The following is a 19,337-nucleotide window of genomic DNA, read 5'->3' as shown; positions in this document are numbered from 1 at the left end:
TAGCCAGGCATGTTAGTGCGCCTGCAGTCCCAGCGTCGTGGCGTAGATAGAGGCAGGAGGATCTGTGAGTTGGAAGCCTGGGCTACATAGTGAGACTCTTGTCTCACAGAACAATAAACACAAAGAAGCAAATGAGCCTTCTTCACCTTTATCCGAAATTCTCAGAGCAGCCAGGGCTGAACGGGTTCTGTGAGCTGCCAAAGGGGCCGATGAGGGTAATGAGGAGCCACGGAGGAAGTGTGAGTGACCAAGTTCAGACTCCCTGATGGAGAGATGACCGGACCGGTATAGAACCTTCCTGAGGCAGGCAGGGGACAGGCTTCTGTTTTTCTCACGTCAGCAATGCAGGCCTCCCTGCCTGAATACCTCACACTCATTATCACAACTGTTATGGTTGTTAGAGGTGGGTTCTTACTGTGTAGCCCAGGCTAGCCTGGAACTCTTGGGTTTAAGCAATCCTCCTGCCTCCCAATCATGTCAGCTGAGAGTACAGATTTGGAACATGGCACCTGGGAAAAGAAAACAGGCTGAGTTCGAGCAGGATCTGCACCCAGACTGTGGCTATCAGACCTTCAGTCAGATTCTCTGGTCACCAGGTCAGCTTCATCCTAGAGCTCAGGCTTGGGCCCAGGGACGTCCCCAGTTCCTTGGGGCCTTCATCCCAGCCGTCCGGGCAGCCTCCCAGGCTGACCCCTGGTGGCCCTGTTGGCTGGGCTCCAGCCGAGTGTTTCCTGCAGTGACAGGCTTTGGCCCGTATTTCCGGATCCAGGAAATATCGCCGCTTTGTCCCCAAGGCAGAGTGTGGCACAGCCGGCTGTGTGATTCACCCCTTGCTCCCACAGGGGCCAACGCTGGAGGGAGCAGCCGCCTTCTGCCTTCATGTTCATCCGGTTTTCTCTCAATGGTTCCAGTTGCTGCTGGGATTCAAGGACAGCTGAGCTAGGGGTTCGAAGGCTGTTGTTGCCTGTCAATCCCCTGCCTCAGCCTCCCCAGCAGGGACAGGCCTGCTCCACCACACTGGGCTTCATTCCGTTGCATATTGTTTCTGTAAGGACTTATTTTCCAGGGTGTCATTCAAGCTACACAGCACATGAGCAACTGAGCTACAAGCACTCAAGCAACTGAGCTACAAGCACTCTACCCACAAGGTTGGGCTGAAAGGTGCATGCCGCATAAACTAGCATTTGTTCATTTAAAGATTTACTCTATGTTACATGGATAAATACAACACCTTCATGTCTGCTGTCTCCAGAAATCAAGAGAGGGTATCAGACCCCCTGCATGTAGTTGTAAGCTGCCAAGTTCGTGCTGGGAACCAAATCCGTGCCCCCCCCCCCCCACTGCCACCTGCCTTCTCTGAGAGCAGCCAGTACCTAACCTGCTGAGCACAAGAGTCATCACAGCCCTCAGGAGGCTGAGGTCGCAGGTGTGACCTTGTTTACAAATAAAGACATGAATAGAAACCAGCCAGGAGGTGGTGGCACATGCCTTTAATCCCAGCACTTGGGAGGCCAAGGCAGGCAGGTCTCTGAGTCTGAGGTCTACCTAGTATACACAGAGTGACATATCCAGGACCACCGTGGCTTGAATGATTTAAAAACAGAACAAAACAAACAAACAAATGCAAATACAAACCAGCCTTCAAAGGACTTTCATGATATTTATATTTATTATGTGCCGGTGATACCTTTAGGGGCTACAAGCAAGACTTGAGGGTGAGAAGCATCCCTCCAGGACCTGAGATCCACAGGGGACTCTACAGTTGAGGTCCTTCAGACTCTGGAAAAGACTTTAAAGTCTAATGAAAACCCCGGAAAAGTGGGGGCTAGAGCCCTTCAAGGGAAGCCTGGAAACTCTCAAGGAGGACCTGGAAACCCTGGGGGCCTTTAAAGGGAGGCTGGAAACTCCCAAGGGAGCTGAAGGCTGGGCTTCCTGTTCTCACCTCCCGGGTCAGGAGCAGAGTGATAGGAAACCGGAGGAGGTGCCAAGGGTGGCAGTTGAGTTGTGGGTGCTTCATGTGCGGGTGGGGTGCTGTCCGGGTCACCTCACAGCTGTGTGTGCCTTCAATCCAGTGTCTGGGGGATGGTGGGTACAGGGAACAGTGAAGGGATGTCAGGAGAGGTGTGGGGTAGAGATTGCTGGTGGAGCGCTGTGAGCATCTGGCTGCCACCCCACAGGTGGACGATTCTGGTGCCCAGCGTCCGGCAGCAGCTGCGTCCTCAGCCACTGGGGAATGAAGAGGCAGAGAGCTTAGCAATCACTAGAGGCCGAGAAGTCCAGGGGCTGATCTGCAGCAGGGGCATGACACCGCTCTGCTGTCTCCTTAGGCCTAACCTGACTCCCACAACCCGTGGCAAAGTGGAGCTGGGCCTCCAGGTTCAGAAGTTCCAGAAACTCCCTAAGGTTTGTCTCTGCTACATAGAGTTAGAGACTGAGATTCAGGGAGGCCACACAAGCTTCTAGGGATTTAAGACTTGGGTCTCCACATTCCAATGCAGGCTGGCTTCAAACTCAGCCCTCCTGCCTCAGTTCCCTGGGATTCTGGTTCCTCTTTTATTCCCTCACTACCAAGACTGTTCTAATGAACCGACCCTACACACACTCTCCATGGCTTCCCAGTACCCTAAGGACCAACCAAGTGTATAGCTTCAAAAGCTAACACCAGAGTCTCATCCCTCCTGTTGTCCCCCAACAGGGACATCTGCCCCACCTAAGTGCCAACAATTCCAAGAGGCTTCCGCCCCACCCCCACAGCATCCCACAGTCTGGAATGCCCTTCCCCCCAGGCCTGGCAGAAGAGCTGTGGGGTCAGAAGTGGTGCTGAGGCATTTCCTGGTGGGGGGGTCTGCAGCCAAGTCTGGTTTCCTCTCCCCCTCCCTTCCTTCCCCAGCTCTTCCCTGGGGCCCCTAGGCTCTCCTTCTGGCTGGCTCTGGTCCCCTCCCTGACTGCCTGGTGACCTCTGTTCTTGCCCAGGTCACTTCCCCTGAATCAACCAGAGTGAAGCCTTGTAAATCTCCATGCAGGCCAAGCCCTGTACTGCCCATAGCCTTGTGGAACCCCCAAAGTCCTTCACAGCCATGAGGTAAGGCGGGGCCCCCATCTCCTGGCCAGCCTCCTACTGCTCACTTGTCCCCAGAGTTCCCATGTCCCTTCCTAGTTCCTTTCCTTAGTGAGCTTGTCCTGGCCCCTGTGGAAGATTCCAGTAGTCTCACAATGTCAGAAACGAAGATAAGAAAATCATTGCCAGAGAGAGGACTCACTGGGTGAAGGTGTATGGAAGCTTGACAATCTAAATGTGTTCCCAGACCCACGTGGTGGAACCAGAGAACCAAGCATACAGGCTGTCCTCTGACCGCCCCACATGTGCTGTGATAAGTGCACAGACACCACCAATCACTGTAAAAGGAAACTGTTAGAAAAGTTACAGGCACATCGCTTCTATGTGACCAGACACTTGGCTGGAAAGCTCATAAGGTTCTTAGACCTATCTTCCTTGTTTTTGAGACAAGGACTCTCTGTGTAACCAAGGCTGGCCTTGAACTCACTCTGTAGACCAGAGTAGTTTCAAACTGTCTCTGCCTCCTGGATACTAAGATGACAGTCACAGGTCATCAATAATTCTGAGTATTAGGCCACTCCAGAGTGAGTCTCTCAGGCAAGGACAACTGGGAAGTAGAGCCTTACCCCATTTCCTGATGAGACTCCTGAGGTGCCAGACACCAGCCTGCTGCTGCAGTCCAGCTCAGCTGGTTTCATCTGGTCCCCCATTTCTACTCCCCACCCCCAGCCCCAGACTGTCCTGGTCCCACACCACTCGGCCTCTTTCCTCAGGGCTGTGAGACCTAAGGGGCACATCAGGATTTACAATGGCAGAGGAAACAGGAGGGTTGGGAATTCAAGGGCTGTCTCAGCTGCATGGGGAATCGGAGACCAGCCTGGCCCTATATAACACCTTTTCTCAAAAAAACCAACACAAAAAGAAAAATAAAACAAGAAAACCAGTCCTAGCCAGATACCCAAAGGCAGACACACACCTTTAGTGCTAGGACTTGGGAGGCAAAGGCAGACAGATCTGAAGCCAGCCTGGTCTACAGGAGTTCCAGAACATCCAAGGCTACTCAGTAGGACCCTGTCAGAACCCACCCACTCAAAATGTGAAACCGTCTGGCACAGGAAACTGGCCGGAACGCCCAGACTACCAGGCTGATCTCATTTAAAGGAAGCATTGTGAGCTGGAAAGATGGCTCAGTGGTTAAGAACTCATACTGCTCTTCCTGAGGACCCAAGTTCAATTCCCAGCACCCACACCAGGTAACTTTACAATTGCTCCGGGGATCTGGCCCCTCTGCGGGCAGAAGCATCCTCCCCAGGCACATAATTAAAATATGAATATAAAATAATGCAAATATGAATAAAGGAAGCACTGTGACTGTCAGATGACCCAGCAGGTGAAGGGTCCTCCTGGAGCCCAATGATCTGAGTTCAATCCCAAGACACATGGCTGGAAGAGACAACAGACTCCTACAAGCTGTCCAGGTGTGCCCCAGTTCTCACAGGAACATGCAAAGTTTGGTTACTGCAACCGCATTTGGATTTTTCTCACCACCGCTGACTCCTGTCAACAGTGTGAACAGACAAGGAAATGGTGAGGAGGGAAAAGAGGTTACCATGCAATGCAGTCCCAGGGGCCCAATTAAAAGACAGGTGCGGTCCAGGCACGGGGTGCACAGCCTTAACCCCAGCACTTAGGAGGCAGAGGCAAGAGGCCAGCCTGGGGCTTGCCTCAAAGAATCAACATTAAAAATAACAACAAAAAGGTGGGTGTGCTTAAACCATCAGCTGTGACCTCGGTGTCTGGAGGAGGCTGGGCTGGGCCCAAGGAGCTGCAGATTCAGTGAAGGGCCTGGTTTCAAGGGCATTGGCTGAACAATGACAGAGCGCACATGTGTCCTGGTTTCCACAGGCAGTGGCACACACAAAGACATCTGGATGTTGAAATTCTTTTTAAAAGTCTGTTGTGAGGGGGGTATGGATCCCAAAGAGGCCTCTTCCTGTAGCCAGGTAAGACTCCCCAGAGAGGAGTAAGAACAGCAACCCAAGCCTTCAACCCAAAATGTGTCTTGCCTGTAAGATGTGCAGGGACAAAGAGAACAGATACAGAGGGAATGGTCGTCCAGTGACTTCCCCAAATTGAGACCCATCCCAGGGGCAAGAACCAACCCCTGACACTATTAATGATGCTCTGTTAGGCGTGCAGACAGGAGCCCAGCATAGCTGTCCTCTGAGAGGCTCCACCAGCAGCCAATGGAAAGAGATGCAGAGCCCCACAGCCAAACATTGGATGGAGCTCAGGGAGTCTTACGGAAGAGTTGGGAGGATCGAGGACCCAAAGCAGACAGGGACTCCACAGGAAAACCGACTGTCAACCGGACCTTTGGGGGCTCCCAGAGACTGAACCACCAACCAAAGAGGAAGCATGGGCTGGACCTAGGCCCCTCACACATATGTAGCAGATGTGCAGGTGGGTCTTCATGAGGGTCCCAAAAACAACTGGAGCAGGGGCTGTCCCTGAGACTTGCCATTCTGCCTGTCTGCCAGTGAATACTGTGCACCTAAATGGACAGCTCTGTCTGGCCTCTGTGGGATATGATGTGCTTAGCCACGCACTGGCAGGTAGGTAGACACCAAGAGAGAAAGGGGAAGGAGAGGGAGGAGAAGAGTTGGTACTGGACTGTAAAGGGGATAAATAAATAATAATAATTAATAATAATTAATAAATAAATAATAATAATGAGTTGTGGCCACACCTTTAAACCCAGCGCTGGGGAGGCAGAAGAAAGTGGATGTCTGAGTTTGAGGTCAGCCTGAGGTACGATTATGTCTCAAAATCAAGACTCATTAATTAAATGACCCTAAAATTGGATGTGGAGATGGGTGTCAACCCAGACTCACTTTCTTCTTTTGTTTTTCAAGACAGGGTTTCTCTGTGTAGCCCTGGCTGTCCTGGAACTCACTTTGTAGACCAGGCTGGCCTCGAACGCAGATTCTCCAGCACCACCCCACCTATCCCAGACTTTCAAGGTTGATGAAGAAGAAAGGCTGAGTTTGAAATCATCAAGGTTGAATGGCCACACATTGTCTTGAAACCGAAAAGACCCAGGCTGGAGACGTGCACCTGCCTGGAGTGTGCAGAGAAGGAAGGGTGAGCGGGGTCAGGAGGCTCAGCACTGTCCTTGACTCTGGATGGTGAGGAAGAGGCCCCAGCCACAAGGGAAGGCCCTTCCGGGCACCCTGAAGGCTGACAGGAGGGGGCCAGACTTAAGTAAGCATTGTCCCTAAGTATGGGCGCCATTCAAGGTAAACAATGTCAAAAGCTTCCCCAGTTCTCCATTGAGACTGGGCAGTCATGGTCCTGTGTTGCGTGACCCTGGCTGGGTCCTCAGTTTCCTCTCCTGAGAAGTAGAGATCAGAATAGAAACTTTCCAGCCAAACGGGTCAAGGGTGGGGGATGGAGGGCGGAGAGCTTGTCTCCACTCATCTTTTTCAATGTTTTCTTTGTTCTCTCCCATCTTCCTTCCTTTCTTTCAAAAAAATAGAAAAGTATTCACTATGTAGTCTTGAACCCCTGCCATGGTCTTCCAAGTGCTAGGCTCACAAGTCTGTGACTCCAAGGCCGACTCCTCACCGTCCTACCTTGCAGGTTGAATTTGGAGCTGGAGACCAACCCGAGCTACATAAATCAGACCCAGTCTCAAAAACAAGCTGCTCACAAGGGCGGAGAGACAGCTCAGCAGGGGACACTCAGCACCCTCCTCTGGCCTCTAGGCACCATGTACCCATGTGTCAGAGCGTGTGTGCGTGCGTGCACACATGTAAAAACGAGCAGATATGGTGTCATACACCAGTAGGACATGAAGAGGCAGAGAACTGACTTTGAGGCCAGTCTGGGATGTATATTGGGGCACATTGTGATGTCACACACCTTAATCCTAGCACTCGGGAGACAAAGGTAGGCCAATCTCTATGAGTTCTAGGTTAGCCTGGGCTACATAATACGTTCCAAGTGAGCCAAGGCTAGAGTGAGACCCTGTCTCAAACAATAAATACATAAATATTTTAAAAAGAGGCTGTGGGTGACAGACACAGATCTGGTGACTAGGAGACAGTGGGGGAAAGTTGAAGTCTAGGTCTTGAGATCCAAAGAGATTTGGTTTAAAATCACAAAGATTGTGGCTGTAGAGATGGTTCGTTAGTTAAGGGTATTCACTGTTCTTTCAGAGGACCTGAGTTCAATTCCCAGCAACCATGTGGTGCCTTTTTGTGTGCAGACAGACTTGCAGACAAAGTGTCTGTATACAGGAAGTCCCAGAGACCACTCTGACCCTTGGAACCTAAACTGCTAACAAAAATCAGATTTCTAGGTCAGCCTGGATTGCCTTGAACTGTTAATCCTCCTGCCTCAGCTTCCCCAGTGCTGAGATTACAGATGGACCCAAGACCTGAGTTGTGACCCAGTCACTATGACCTGAATCAGAGTGGCCAGGGCTCTACAGAGAGCAGTGGCTGAGTCACCTTCCTTATGACGCACACTCTGGTGTCTCCAGCTGATAACTGGCTCCCGATGAACTGTTGGGGTGCCAGATGCCCTGGTCCAGCTCAGCAGACAGCCCTGGCCCCTCTCTTTGGCTGTGGACTTCCTTTACTTACCATTCTGATAGCCTTTATCCTAGACTAGTCCCCTGTTCTTCCCTTGGCTTGTTTGAGACAAGGTTTCTCTGTGCCCCCCTGGCTGTCCTGGAACTTGCTCTGTAGACCAGGCCGGCTTTGAATTCACAGAGATCCTCCTGCCTCTGCGCCCAGAGTGTTAGGATTAAAGGTGTGTCTGCCTTCTCTTTGAGACAGGGTCTCACGCTGTGGCTCTGGCTTCCTGTCTTAGCCTCCGGAGCACACCACTGCCCTGGCTGTCTAATTATCTCCCTGCTTTTATTATGTGGGCAGTGCACCTAAGCCATGATCGGGGTATGGAGGTGGAAGACAATGTTCAGAGTCCGTTCTCTCCCAGTGTGTGGGAGCCGAGTGTGGGACTTAGACTGGCAGCAAGTTCCTCTACCTGCTGAGCCATCTTGCCTGTCCAATTTCATCCTGTCAAAGTAAACCGTGAGGCTTCTGGGATAGGGCAGGTGACTCCGTGTCAGGATAGCTGTGGGGTGGCAGGGCCTGGTTCCATCCAAGAACCTGGGCAAAAAGCTGAGCGTGCTGGGTGAGGACAGCTCTCTGGAGCACTTGCTGGCTGGCCAGCCTGGCCTACTTGATGAGTTCCAGGCCAGAAAGCAACCCTGGATCAAAAATGGCTGGTTGTGGTGGTGCATCTCAGCACTCGGGGCTAGATTTCTGAGTTCCAGGCCAGTCTGACCACCATACAGAGACCCTGTCTCAGACAGCCAAACCCGTGGTGGCCGGGCCAGCAGGCTGGCCCGATGAGCAGAGTATTCGTCACCACGCCTGGTGGTCAGAGTTTGGTCCCCAGGACCGATGCGGTGGAAAGTTGTTCTCTGACCTCTGCACAGTATGCTTGTCCACACACAAGTAAGTTAGCAGGGAAAACATAAGACCCCAGCGAACGGCTACGGGAACCAGAGCTGGGGGCTAGTCCCTGGCTTGCCCCTTCACACACATATCGGGACACAGGCTATGAGACTCAGAGTGCTATTGGTGTCCTCAGTCTCTGCAACTTTGTGTGTGCTGTTCCAGCTGCTTAGGACACTCTTCCCTGTGGCTGCCTCCTTTCCATCCAGCTCACAAATATTCACCTCCCTCTAAGTCCCTGCCTTGCCTGCCTGGAGTAAGGTCTCCTGCCACACCCTAGTTAGTACTCAGCAGGTGCTCCATTGTGAGGCAGCAAGTGTAAGCTCTGCCTCCCTCCACCCTGAACCTGTTCTAGCTTCCTTTATCTACAATTCTGGGATTGACAATCTCACCTGGGTGGGACAGCAGGGTTGACTACAGGGGGCCGCTGGGACTCCAGGATCCGGGTCTTGAATTCCTCCAGGCTAGCTTTATCTATAGGGAAAAATGAGGGTTCATGTTGAGCAGCCTAGGAGAAGAGAGCTGAGTCCCTGACACCAGACCCCTTTAGCTGTCACTTACCAATGGGTGGAGGGTTGGGGGGTGGGCCTGGGAGTCTCGGCGGGGTGGCTGGCAGCGACTATGGGAAGAACAAGAAAGAAGTTTGAGAATCCAGTCTCCTCTGTTCCTCATGAAAGCCTAAGCTACCTAGTTGGGTAGGGTTTTGTTGGTTGGTTTATTTTTTTGAGACAGCCTCTCTGTGTAGCTCTGGCTGGCCTCAAACACACAGAGGTCCTTCTGCCCCTGCATGCGGAATGGAATGCCGGACTAGAGGTGTGCACCACCATGCCTGTCCTAGGGAATCTAGATCCTATCCCAAACCAACCTGAGACCCCATCAGAGGAGCCTGACTTAGGTGGAAAATCAAGGCCACCCACCACAGCCCCGATGTCACTTGCAACCATCACATGTCCCCCTAGTTGGACGCAAACCCCTTCCACACCTGGTTCCCACCATCCTGCAATAAGAGCGAAGCCTACCTGGCCCAGCTTCCCTTCTGCAATGGAATCCTCCGGTCTCAGCTCCAACCTACCACTAGTTTGACCTTCCCAGGACCCCAGGCTGAACCCGGAGCACCTGTCCCTACCAGAGAGCAAGGCCCACCTTGGCCTTGACGCAGGTGTCCAGCGCGCTAATGCGTACAGCCACCTCGGTGCTCAGTTGCTCCACCTCGCGCTTCCGCTTCTCCAGCTCGCGCGCCAAGTCGTCCCGCTGCCCGCGCAGCGCCGCCTTCTCCTCCAGAGCCAGCTGCGTCTGGCGCGCGCACTCCGCCCGCAGCTGGGTCTCTCGCGCCTGCGCCTCGGTCACGGCGCGCGTCCGCGCCTCCTGCGCGCCCTGTGCCGCGCGCTCCAGCTCCAGCTTCTGGCGCCGCAGCTCTGCATTCTCACGGGCCACACGCTCAATGCCCGCGCGCAGCCCCTGCGCCAGCTCTTCTACCTTGGCGCTCATGATCCCTGGCAGGGTCTCGCACGCCCGGCGGAGGGACGCGTACTCTGACACCAGCGGGTAGTGGAAGGTACCCAGGTTTTCCAGGGAACGGTAGGTCAGCGAGTCCCGCCACACCTTCAGCATGTCTGCCTGGAACTTCTCCTGGTCCAGTGGGACGCACAGGGACTGCACCTTGCGTAGGTGCTCCTCGGTCACCTGCTGATCCTGCTGTTGCCGCTCGCGCGCTTTGCCACAGACCTCCAGCTGCTCTTCCGCCTGCCGCTTTCCTGTCAGCAGGCTCTCCTTGTCCTTGGAGCACACTGCCTTCTCCTTGGCCACCTCCATCTCCAGTGTCTTAACCTTCTCTCCCAGCTTGAAGAGCAAGGCTGGGGAGCGGGGGCAGACGGGGGTGAGCCTAAGCTACCCCCTGAGCTGAATGGTGTCCCCCCCTTCCCAGCTGTGTGTATTTGTCCTCCCTCCCCCCTCTCCACCCGTCCCTGCCAGGACCCGCATTTACCTTCGCAGGTTTTGTTGGACTCCTTCAGCTGTTCCTGGCACTGCTTCTCGCTCAGAATGATAGCGGCAATGAATCGATTATAGTTTATATAGGTGAGCTGCAGGTTTGGACACGTGACACAGCTCAACACCCACCTCCAGGGCTGCACACACAGTGACCTCCAAAGGGACCTCCAAGAGTTTTACCAAAACTGGGGCTGATGCTCTGTTAGTAGAGTGCTTGTAGCTCAGTTTGTTAGGTAATTGTAGCCTAAGATGCGCAAAGCCCTGGGTTCAATCCCCAGCCCATAATAAACAAAGTATGGTGGCTTTTACCTGTAACTTCAGCACACAGGAGTAGGACGTCTACCATGAGTTAGAGGCTAGCCTGAGCTACAGATGAAGACTCTGTCTTCCTTGTTTGGAATGGATTTCTGTAATTCTAGCTGTTCTGGAACGCCCAGTGTAGACCATCCTAACTCTAACTCACAGAATCTGCTGGCCTCTACCTCTCAAGTGCTGGGGTTAAAGGTCTGCACTACTATGCTGGGCAAGAGCCTCTCTTAAACAAATGCAGAGGCTGGGACTGGGATTTGGTTGCTAGAGTGCTTGTAGCTCAGTTAATAGAGTGCTTGTAGCTCAGTTGCTAGAATGCAGTGTGTCTAGCTCTCAGTTGCTAGAGTGCTTGTAGCTCAGTTTCGAGTGCCTGCCTAGCAAACACAAAGCCAGGTTTTGTGCCTAACACCACAGAAGCAAGCTGTTTCTCTCAAAACAAAACCTAAAAGCGGAGAATCTGCAAAGTGGAGGGAGAGAAAGGAAGCAGAAAGATCTCTTCCTTTATGCCACGGGGAAGTGGGAGAAGGAACAGAAACCACAAAGTGCAGGCAGTTGAGCACCTCATGCCATGGGAAAGTCAGCTTGCCACGAAGCCCCAGTGCCCTGAGCCAAATATTCATGTAACCCAGGCTGGAAATGTTTTAATGTAGAATGAAGGCTGGGATGTCACACGGGGACAAAGTTCACACTTAGTGGAGGAGGCTCTGGGTCATGCTGTATGTAAATTAGTTAACTGAGAATTAAAACCCAAAAGTCTTGGCCCTGTGTTCTCCAGTGAGAAAGTCTGAGAAATGGTTGGGTGTGAATAAGTCAGAAATGCTGCTGACCTGAGACCCTAAACCCAAGAGGCTCTGGGCGGCTCTGCCAGAGGAAGAGCCTGGGCTTTGGGGTACGTTCCCTGACAGGCTTGTCTGTCCTAGTGTCTGAGGGAGGAGACCATCTCAATCCTCAGGTAGCTTAAGACCCTGTCCTCTCCAGGGGAATCCTTGCTTCACCCCTAATTTAGTGGCTGCTAGCACCCTGCTGCTCAGCCTGCTGTCTCTAGCTCTCCCAGTGACAGTGCGGAGGTGTCTTGGAGTGAACACAGTCAGGTGTGACACTGCTGGAGCAATTGGGGGCAGCTGTCTCCGGGATCTCAGCTCTGTTACTGTCCCAGGTGGCAGTGGGCTCTGCCCCTAGAAAAACTAGGACCTCTGGTGGCCCACCTGGTGGCAAGTCCTTCCCACCAGTATTCAGAGACTCATCTCTCTCTGACAATGTCTCCTGTGCTCCAGCCTCACCTTGGAGCCCTGTTCCTGCTGCTTCAGCCCCTAAGTGTGGTATGTGTGCTCTACCATGTCTGCTAATGGGGATGGAGCCCATGCCGGACAAGGGCTGAGCTCTGAGCCACCCTAAGCTATTCATCCTTGTCACAGGGAGGGCGATCCTAGACACGGAAAACAGCAGGACCCGTGACTGCCCAGGACACCCAGCTAAACGCCAAATGCAGGCAGAGTGTTCCCACCCCCACCTTCCCCAGAGAGGTCACTCTGGAGGCCTAGCCATAAAATGACGAATGTCTGGTTTATCCCGAGAGATTTTGTTATTAAATTGAATGATCAGAAAGCCCAGCACTTGGAAGGGAAGCCGAGGCAGGCTCGAAAAATAGATTTGTTATTACTTAATTGAGTCATCAGACCTGCAAGGCAGCTCAGTGGGTCAAGAAAGACACTTGCTGCTAAGGCTGACAATTTGAGTGAAGTCTTCCATGCCGTGGAAGTCTGACCTCTGACCTCCACACACAGTGCAGCATGTGCGATAAACACATGTGCAATAAATACATTTAACTTTAAAACCCAAGCCACTTGCAGCACGCTTTCTTGACAGGTAATGTCTGCCATGGAGGAATCACACTGTTACAAGAGCCTCATCAGCTCCGTGGGATGACGAATACCTTTCATCCCAGCGCTCAAGCGGTTGAGGCAGAGAATCGTCATGAGTTTAAAACCACCCTGGACTACATAGTCATCCGCTGCCTGGGCCGGGGGGGGGGGCGTTAGGAAGAGAGAGGCTGTTGCTCAGTGGTGTAATCTGTCTACTGTAATCTGTAATCCCAGGCTCGATCACTGACCGGGCATCCTAGAGTCCGGGAGGTGGAGGCAGGAGGATCAGGAGCCCAAGGCTGTCCTTGGCTACACATCGAGTTCTAGACCAACCTGAACTGCATAAGGTCACGTTCTAAATAAATAAGGTGTGTGTGTGTTGAGAGGGGCTACCGAGATTTCTTCCCACGGAGCTTAGAATTTGGGGGCGCCCAGGGCTGCAGCCCAGGGCGCACAGGCTGCCTCTTACCAGGTCGCCTTGGCACTGGCGGAAGCTGGCGTTGATGCGGTCCACCTCGCGCCGCGTGGTCAGCAGCTGCTGCATCACCGTTTCCTTGACGAGCGTGCTGATGTTCAGCTGTTTGCTCAGGTTAGCCTGTGCGGCCGACAGTCCCACCACCTGGCTGTAGAGGTGGTCCGCACGGATCTCCGTGGCCCGCAGGCTGGACTCGGTGGTGGCGTGAACATTGCCGTAGATCATGAAGAGGACCAGGCCCAGGATGATGAGGAACTGGATGAGCGACACGAAGAGGAAGAAATAGCGCAGGTAATACCAGCAGCCGCGATCCCCGTCCCCCGTGCGGGAGTACGGGCTGCGGTCCATGGAGAGCCCCATTTGCGCGGTGTCCGCAGGGCGCACTGTCCGGCCTAGTCTGCCTGGCCAGATCTGGGCCGCGCCAGGCAGGGGGGAGTGTTTATATTACTTCTCTTAATGCTTCCTCTGCCCGGCTCCTTCCTGGCCAAGAGGAAGTGGGGACTGTGGGTTATCACAACACTCCCACCCGGGCTGTGGAGGGACTGACAGACCGTCTGGACAGCCGTGATAGATGGAGGGCGGGGCACTCGCTGGGTGACTGAACTGGTTTCCCCAGCGTGGACCGGCCTCAGTTTCCACCTCCGTCACCCTCTCACTCCAACCCCATACACCCCACTCTCGGTTGGCCTGACAGTGCCCTTTGTGCCTGGGACGTGTTATCTCACAGTCTGATGGCTAGGGGTGTGTGTGACAGAGAAAACCAAGACACAAGTGTGACAAGAGACCGGCCCTGGGGCCCAAGCTGTTTGTTACTCTGTGGCAGGCTGGGTTCCAACGTCCCCAGGTGAGTGGAGAGCCACTGACAATGTCCCACAAAATACACCAGTCGCCGTGGGACAGCTCCCACCAGCCGTAGAGTTTTGGTTCAAGACAAAGGATTGTGGGTGTGAGTTTCCCACTCAGGAGCTCCAGGGAGTTTTGGACAGAGTCCATAAGGACTACAGACACCAAACTACCTCCCTCAAATATTCTACCAGAGCACAAAGGTAACCCCTCAACCCTGCCGCATGCCTTGGGATTAGGGTGTGGCTTAGCAATAGAGCCCCTGCACAAAAACTCCTCGAAAAGATTGCAAAAAAATTCTGTGCCATATGCAGTAGGAAAGCAGGGTCTTGGAGTGGAGATACAGAAGAGAGGCCTCCAAACTCTGGAAGTCTGCCTCAGTTTCTCTACGACGAAAGTGTACTTATATGCCTGGCCTGTGGTGATTTCAGGATCCCAGGAAATGAAAGTGAGCTTTGTTGGTAGGGGTCCCATGTGGAGGTTCTAGGGTCTCAGTGGAACAATGTCCAGACAGAGGCATAAAATTTCAGGGTCACAGATAAAAGGATATTGGAGATGCCCCAGCCCAAAAAGCACTGGGAAATATCTTCTGGAAGTCTTTACCCTTTACCGCTTACTCCTCTACTCTGATCTGTTTGGGGGAGGGGATAAGGAGCGGTTAGGTGGCAGCTGTGCCCCTCCCCCTTGAGGAGTCCATCAGGGGGGAGGCTGCCTGGGCCCAAGAGCTTGGGAAGGGATGAGAGGTGGCGCTGAGCAGGCGGGTGTGGGGTTGGAAGAAAGGAAGTTCCCAAGGGCGGGCAGGAAACCCTGTGTGACCTTTGGCTTTTATAGCCACCCGGTGATTCTTGACTTTAGACCCTTCCTGGCCAGCAGTGGGGTGGGGGCGGCAGGGCTGGGGGCTGCCCCTGGGGCCCAATGGGCCATGGCTCCAGATTGACCAGGCAGGTGGGGGGACCACAGTTTGGCCTCGAGTTGGGTCTGGCATACCACCTGGCCAGCATGTGACCCCAAAACTTTCTGCCTGCCCTGCAATCTGATTTATTTATTTATTTGTGATGTAGGAGTGCTCTGTCTGCATGCCAGAAGAGGGCATCATATCATGTCATGAGCCACCCCGTGGTTGCTGGGATTTGAACCAGACCTCTGGAAGGGCAGCCAGTGCTCTTAACTGCTGAGCCCCAAAATCTTGTTTTATCCTGGTCAAAGAGGGTAGCTTTCTGTCCCCTTTGGGTCGGGGGGTGTCTTATGTGGCCCAGGCTGGCCTCCAAGTAGCCATGTAGTTAAGTATATAGCCTTAAGTCTCTGACCCTCCTGTCCCAAGCACTGCATGACCAGTGTACACCACCCCTGACTTAGGGGGTCCTCTTGTGCCGGCTGAACACACTGCAGAATGAGCCAGCCTCGCACAGCCAACATCTTTAACCCGCACTGTTGCTGTGTCTGTGGTCAGAAGAAAGCTTTGTGCAGTTAGCTCTCTCCTTTCCCCTCCATGTGGGTTCTGGGATCCGGTACTGGGTTTCACATAGCTTCGAAGGCCTTCCCACAATGCCTGACACACAGTTAGCCTTGAACAGTGGGACGGGCTGGAGGCTGCTCATGAAGAGCTAGATGGTTTTCCTGCATTCGGGTCTCAGCACATACATAATGACTTACAACCATCGGAAACTTCAGTCCCCAGGGATCCGATGTTGACTTCTGGCATCTAGAGTACCATGCACACGTACACATAGTCATACGTGTAGGCAAAACATCCAGACATGTGAAACAGAATAATACAATTAAAAAAAAAAAAGAGCCAGGCATAGTAGTGCACACTTTTAATCCCAGCACTCAGGAGGTAGAGGCAGGAGAATCTCTGTGAGTTCAAGGCCAGCCTGATATACACAGAGTAAGTTCCAGGATAGCCAGGGCTGTTACACAGAGAGACACTGTCTTAACCAAAACTAAAGTAAAGTAAAGTAAACTAAATAAGTTGTGGGACTTCTGTAAGGACAGGAAAGTGAAACCCTCTCTCAAAAGCATGGCTGCTCCCATATGCTGGAGGCTGAGAGGGGACACTAGCTGGTGCCCTGACCCAGAGGACAAGACAATGACGTGTGTAATGTGAATGACAAGAGTCCTATGAAAGACCTCAGGCAGGAGACTGTCAGTGTTTTATAATGAATGACAGGTGCTCTGTGTGTGTGTGTGTGTGTGTGTGTGTGTGGTGTATGTGTGTTTTCAAGTGTACATGTGTGTGTATGGTGTGTGTGTATGGTGTGTATTTTCATGTGTACATGTGTGTGTGTTTTCATGTGTGCATGTGTATGTGTGGTATGTGTGTGGTGTGTGTATGTGGTGTGTGTGTGTGTGGTGTGTGTGGTATGTGTGTGGTGTGTGTGTGTGTGTGTGATGTGTGGTGTGTGTATGTGGTGTGTGTGTGTGTGTGTGTGTGGTGTGTGTGTGGTGTGTGTGTGTGTGATGTGTGGTGTGTGTATGTGGTGTGTGTGTGTGTGGTGTGTGTGGTATGTGTGTGTGGGGTGTGTGTGTGTGTCATGTGTGGTGTGTGTATGTGGTGTGTGTGTGTGTGGTGTGTGTGCTATGTGTGTGTGGTGTGTGTGGTATGTGTGTGTGTGTATGTGGTGTGTGTGTGTGTCATGTGTGGTGTGTGTATGTGGTGTGTGTGTGTGTGTGTGGTGTGTGTGGTATGTGTGTGTGGTGTGTGTGTGTGATGTGTGGTGTGTATATGTGGTGTGTGTGTGTGTGTGTGTGTGGTGTGTGTGTTTATGGTATGTGTGTGTTGTGTGTGTGGTATGTGTGTATGGTGTGTGTGTGTGATGTGTGGTGTGTGTATGTGTTGTGTGTGTGTGTGTGTGGTGTGTGGTATGTGTGTATGGTGTGTGTGTGTGTGTGATGTGTGTTGTGTGTATGTGGTGTGTGTGTGTGTGTGTGGTGTGTGTGGTATGTGTGTGTGTGTGTGTGTGTGTATGTGTGAGTGTGTGCAGTACCCTCAGAAACCAAAAGGTGGCATCCAGTCTTCTTGCTCTGGAGCCTCAGTAAGTGTGAACCACACATGGGTGCTGGCTCGTCTGTGAGAGCAGACAGTTCTCTTAACTGCTGAGCCATCTCTACCCCTCCCCCAGATTTATTTTTTAAGTAGAAAAAAAATTTTTTTGCTTAAAATTATATCTTTAAGATTTTTCCTTTCTTGTTTGTTTTAAAACTTTTTAAGAAATTGCATTTTACTTCTTTAGCTTGTGTGTGAGTGTGGTGTGTGTGGTATGTGTGTGTGTGTGTGTGTGTGTATGTGTGAGTGTGGGGGTCAGAGGGCAAGTGCTAAGTATCAATTCCCTGCTTCTACCACATGGGACTGGACTCAGAGCCATCTCTTGGGCACTGGGGATGGAAACTTCAGTTTCTCTGCCTCTAGCTTCCGAGGCCCACAGTGGCTTTCTCTGTGGCTGTCCAGCCCTGTATCAGCCATTGACAGGGCTTCACTTTTTTCTTTCAACGAGAGAAAAGACCAGCAATCGATCTGTGTATACGAGGCCTCCCATATCTGAGCCACACATTGGACACAGTGGCCACCAGAGTCCTTCAGAAAGGTTATTGCCCTGGCCAGGCCTGCCTTATGTAAAGTCTTTAAACATAGATGTTCTGAAGCCCTGGCCAGGTCATCTCTTAGGGAGGGCGGGAGGGAGGGAGGGAGGGAGGGCGGAAGGACGCCTGCTAAGTCAAGCTTATTCCCTGATGGGACCACTATGTGATTTTCCTGAAAACAATTTGTCATGGTCACAGGAAACTTTACCAATGGCTGCATCCTTGTCCCCTCGGATGCTTGGCCCAGGATCTCATGATGCTCCCCCGCCCTTCTTTCTCTCTAAATGGAAAACAATCAATTCAGCCTGAGTTGTTTGTTTAGGTGGGAACCTTTCGAAGGAAGTCGGCACTCCACAACAGCTGAACAGCTCAGTGTTCATGGAGACTGGAGGGTTTTTTTTTTTAAAAAAAAGTCATGTTAGTGGTTAGGAAAAAAAAATTGAGCTTTGTTTTTTGTTTTATTGTTTTGAGACAGGGTGTCATTATGTAGCCCAAATACCGTGAGGCTACTTGAAGGCTGGCCTTGTGGAAAGGCCAACCAACTCCATCTCTAAGAGTACGCAAAGTCCACTTGGGTAAACATCCTATGGCACAACCCCACCAGCAACAGCAAGTCAGGCCACAGCATCATGGTCAAGGTACATAGAAACAACCTAAGACATCCCGCAGACAGCCATCCTGTTAGTCAGGTGGTTTTGCCCCCGTGTTTGGTTCCTGCAGATTGCACCAGAAATGCAGTTTTTAAAGGTTTGTTGTAACCACAATAAATACCCTGCACCCCTAGACTCGGGATGCTCACTTCTGACCTGCTGCCATGGTGATGGGGAGAGTCTTTGCTTGAGCACTCATAATAAAGACCCTGTGTGCTTACATTGGAATTGGCTCCTCCTTGGGCTGGAGAAGTGGCTCAGCGGTTAAGAGCACTGGCTGCTCTTCCAGAGGTCCTGAGTTCAAATCCCAGCAATACCATGGTGGCTCACAGCCATCTGTAATGGGATCTGATGCCCTCTTCTGGTGTGTCTGACGACAGCTACAGTGGAATTGGCTCCTCAGTGGTCACTGGAGTCCCCGCAACTTGGACATAACACTTGAATTCACAGCAATCCTTTTGCCCCAACTCCTGGAGTGTTGGCTGACAAAAGTGTGCCACCAGGAAGGTTATAGAGGAAGAAATGACTTTTTGGTTTTTTTTTTTTTTTTTAAACAGCCCTGGCTAACCTACAACTGTCAATGTAGACCGGACTGGATTCCGATGTACAGATATCCTCCGGCCTGCATACTAAGTTCTGGAACTGAAGGTGTCTGGTGGCGGGAATACCTTTCCTGCTGTCGGACACACCCTCTCACTAAGTTTTCCATGAACATGTGTTCCTCTTACAGGGAAAGTGACCAGAATAGGGTTGAGACTTGGGGCTGAGTGGCAGCTTCTGCTCCTCAGGACTCTGACTTCTTTGGGGAGAAGTGGACCTCCCAAGGGAAGCTGTCATCACCACCCGGGGCTTCTGTTGCTCTCCCACCCCCATCCCAGCCTCTGTGCACAGAAGGACCTCAGGTGAGCAAAAGCATACAGGAAGGACCCGTGTTCCTAGGTATGTGCTGGGGACAATGGTAGACACATGGGTAATTGAGGGGGGGAAGATGCCTCAGAAGCTGAAGGCGATTGCCACCAAGTTTGTGCCATCACCCTCTTTTGA

General features: G+C 52.3%; 1 protein-coding gene across 1 annotated transcript; it reads right to left on the bottom strand.

Moving 5' to 3' along the window:
* Nucleotides 1-1,653: 1,653 nt before the first annotated feature.
* Nucleotides 1,654-13,622, bottom strand: PLVAP (plasmalemma vesicle associated protein). Its single transcript, XM_080928849.1, has 6 exons — nt 13,216-13,622; nt 10,571-10,667; nt 9,730-10,439; nt 9,148-9,205; nt 8,979-9,060; nt 1,654-2,226 (listed from the first exon to the last, which is right to left on the bottom strand). Exons 1-6 carry the CDS (start codon nt 13,579-13,581, stop codon nt 2,220-2,222), a joined length of 1,320 nt encoding a protein of 439 aa, XP_080784975.1. The 5' UTR covers nt 13,582-13,622; the 3' UTR covers nt 1,654-2,219.
* Nucleotides 13,623-19,337: the final 5,715 nt, after the last annotated feature.

Source organism: Micromys minutus (assembly GCF_963924665.1).
Source record: "Micromys minutus genome assembly, chromosome: 14".
NCBI lineage: Eukaryota > Metazoa > Chordata > Mammalia > Rodentia > Muridae > Micromys > Micromys minutus.
The sequence above is the reverse complement of the archived record's forward strand: the minus strand, read 5'-3'. Positions and strand labels throughout refer to the sequence as shown.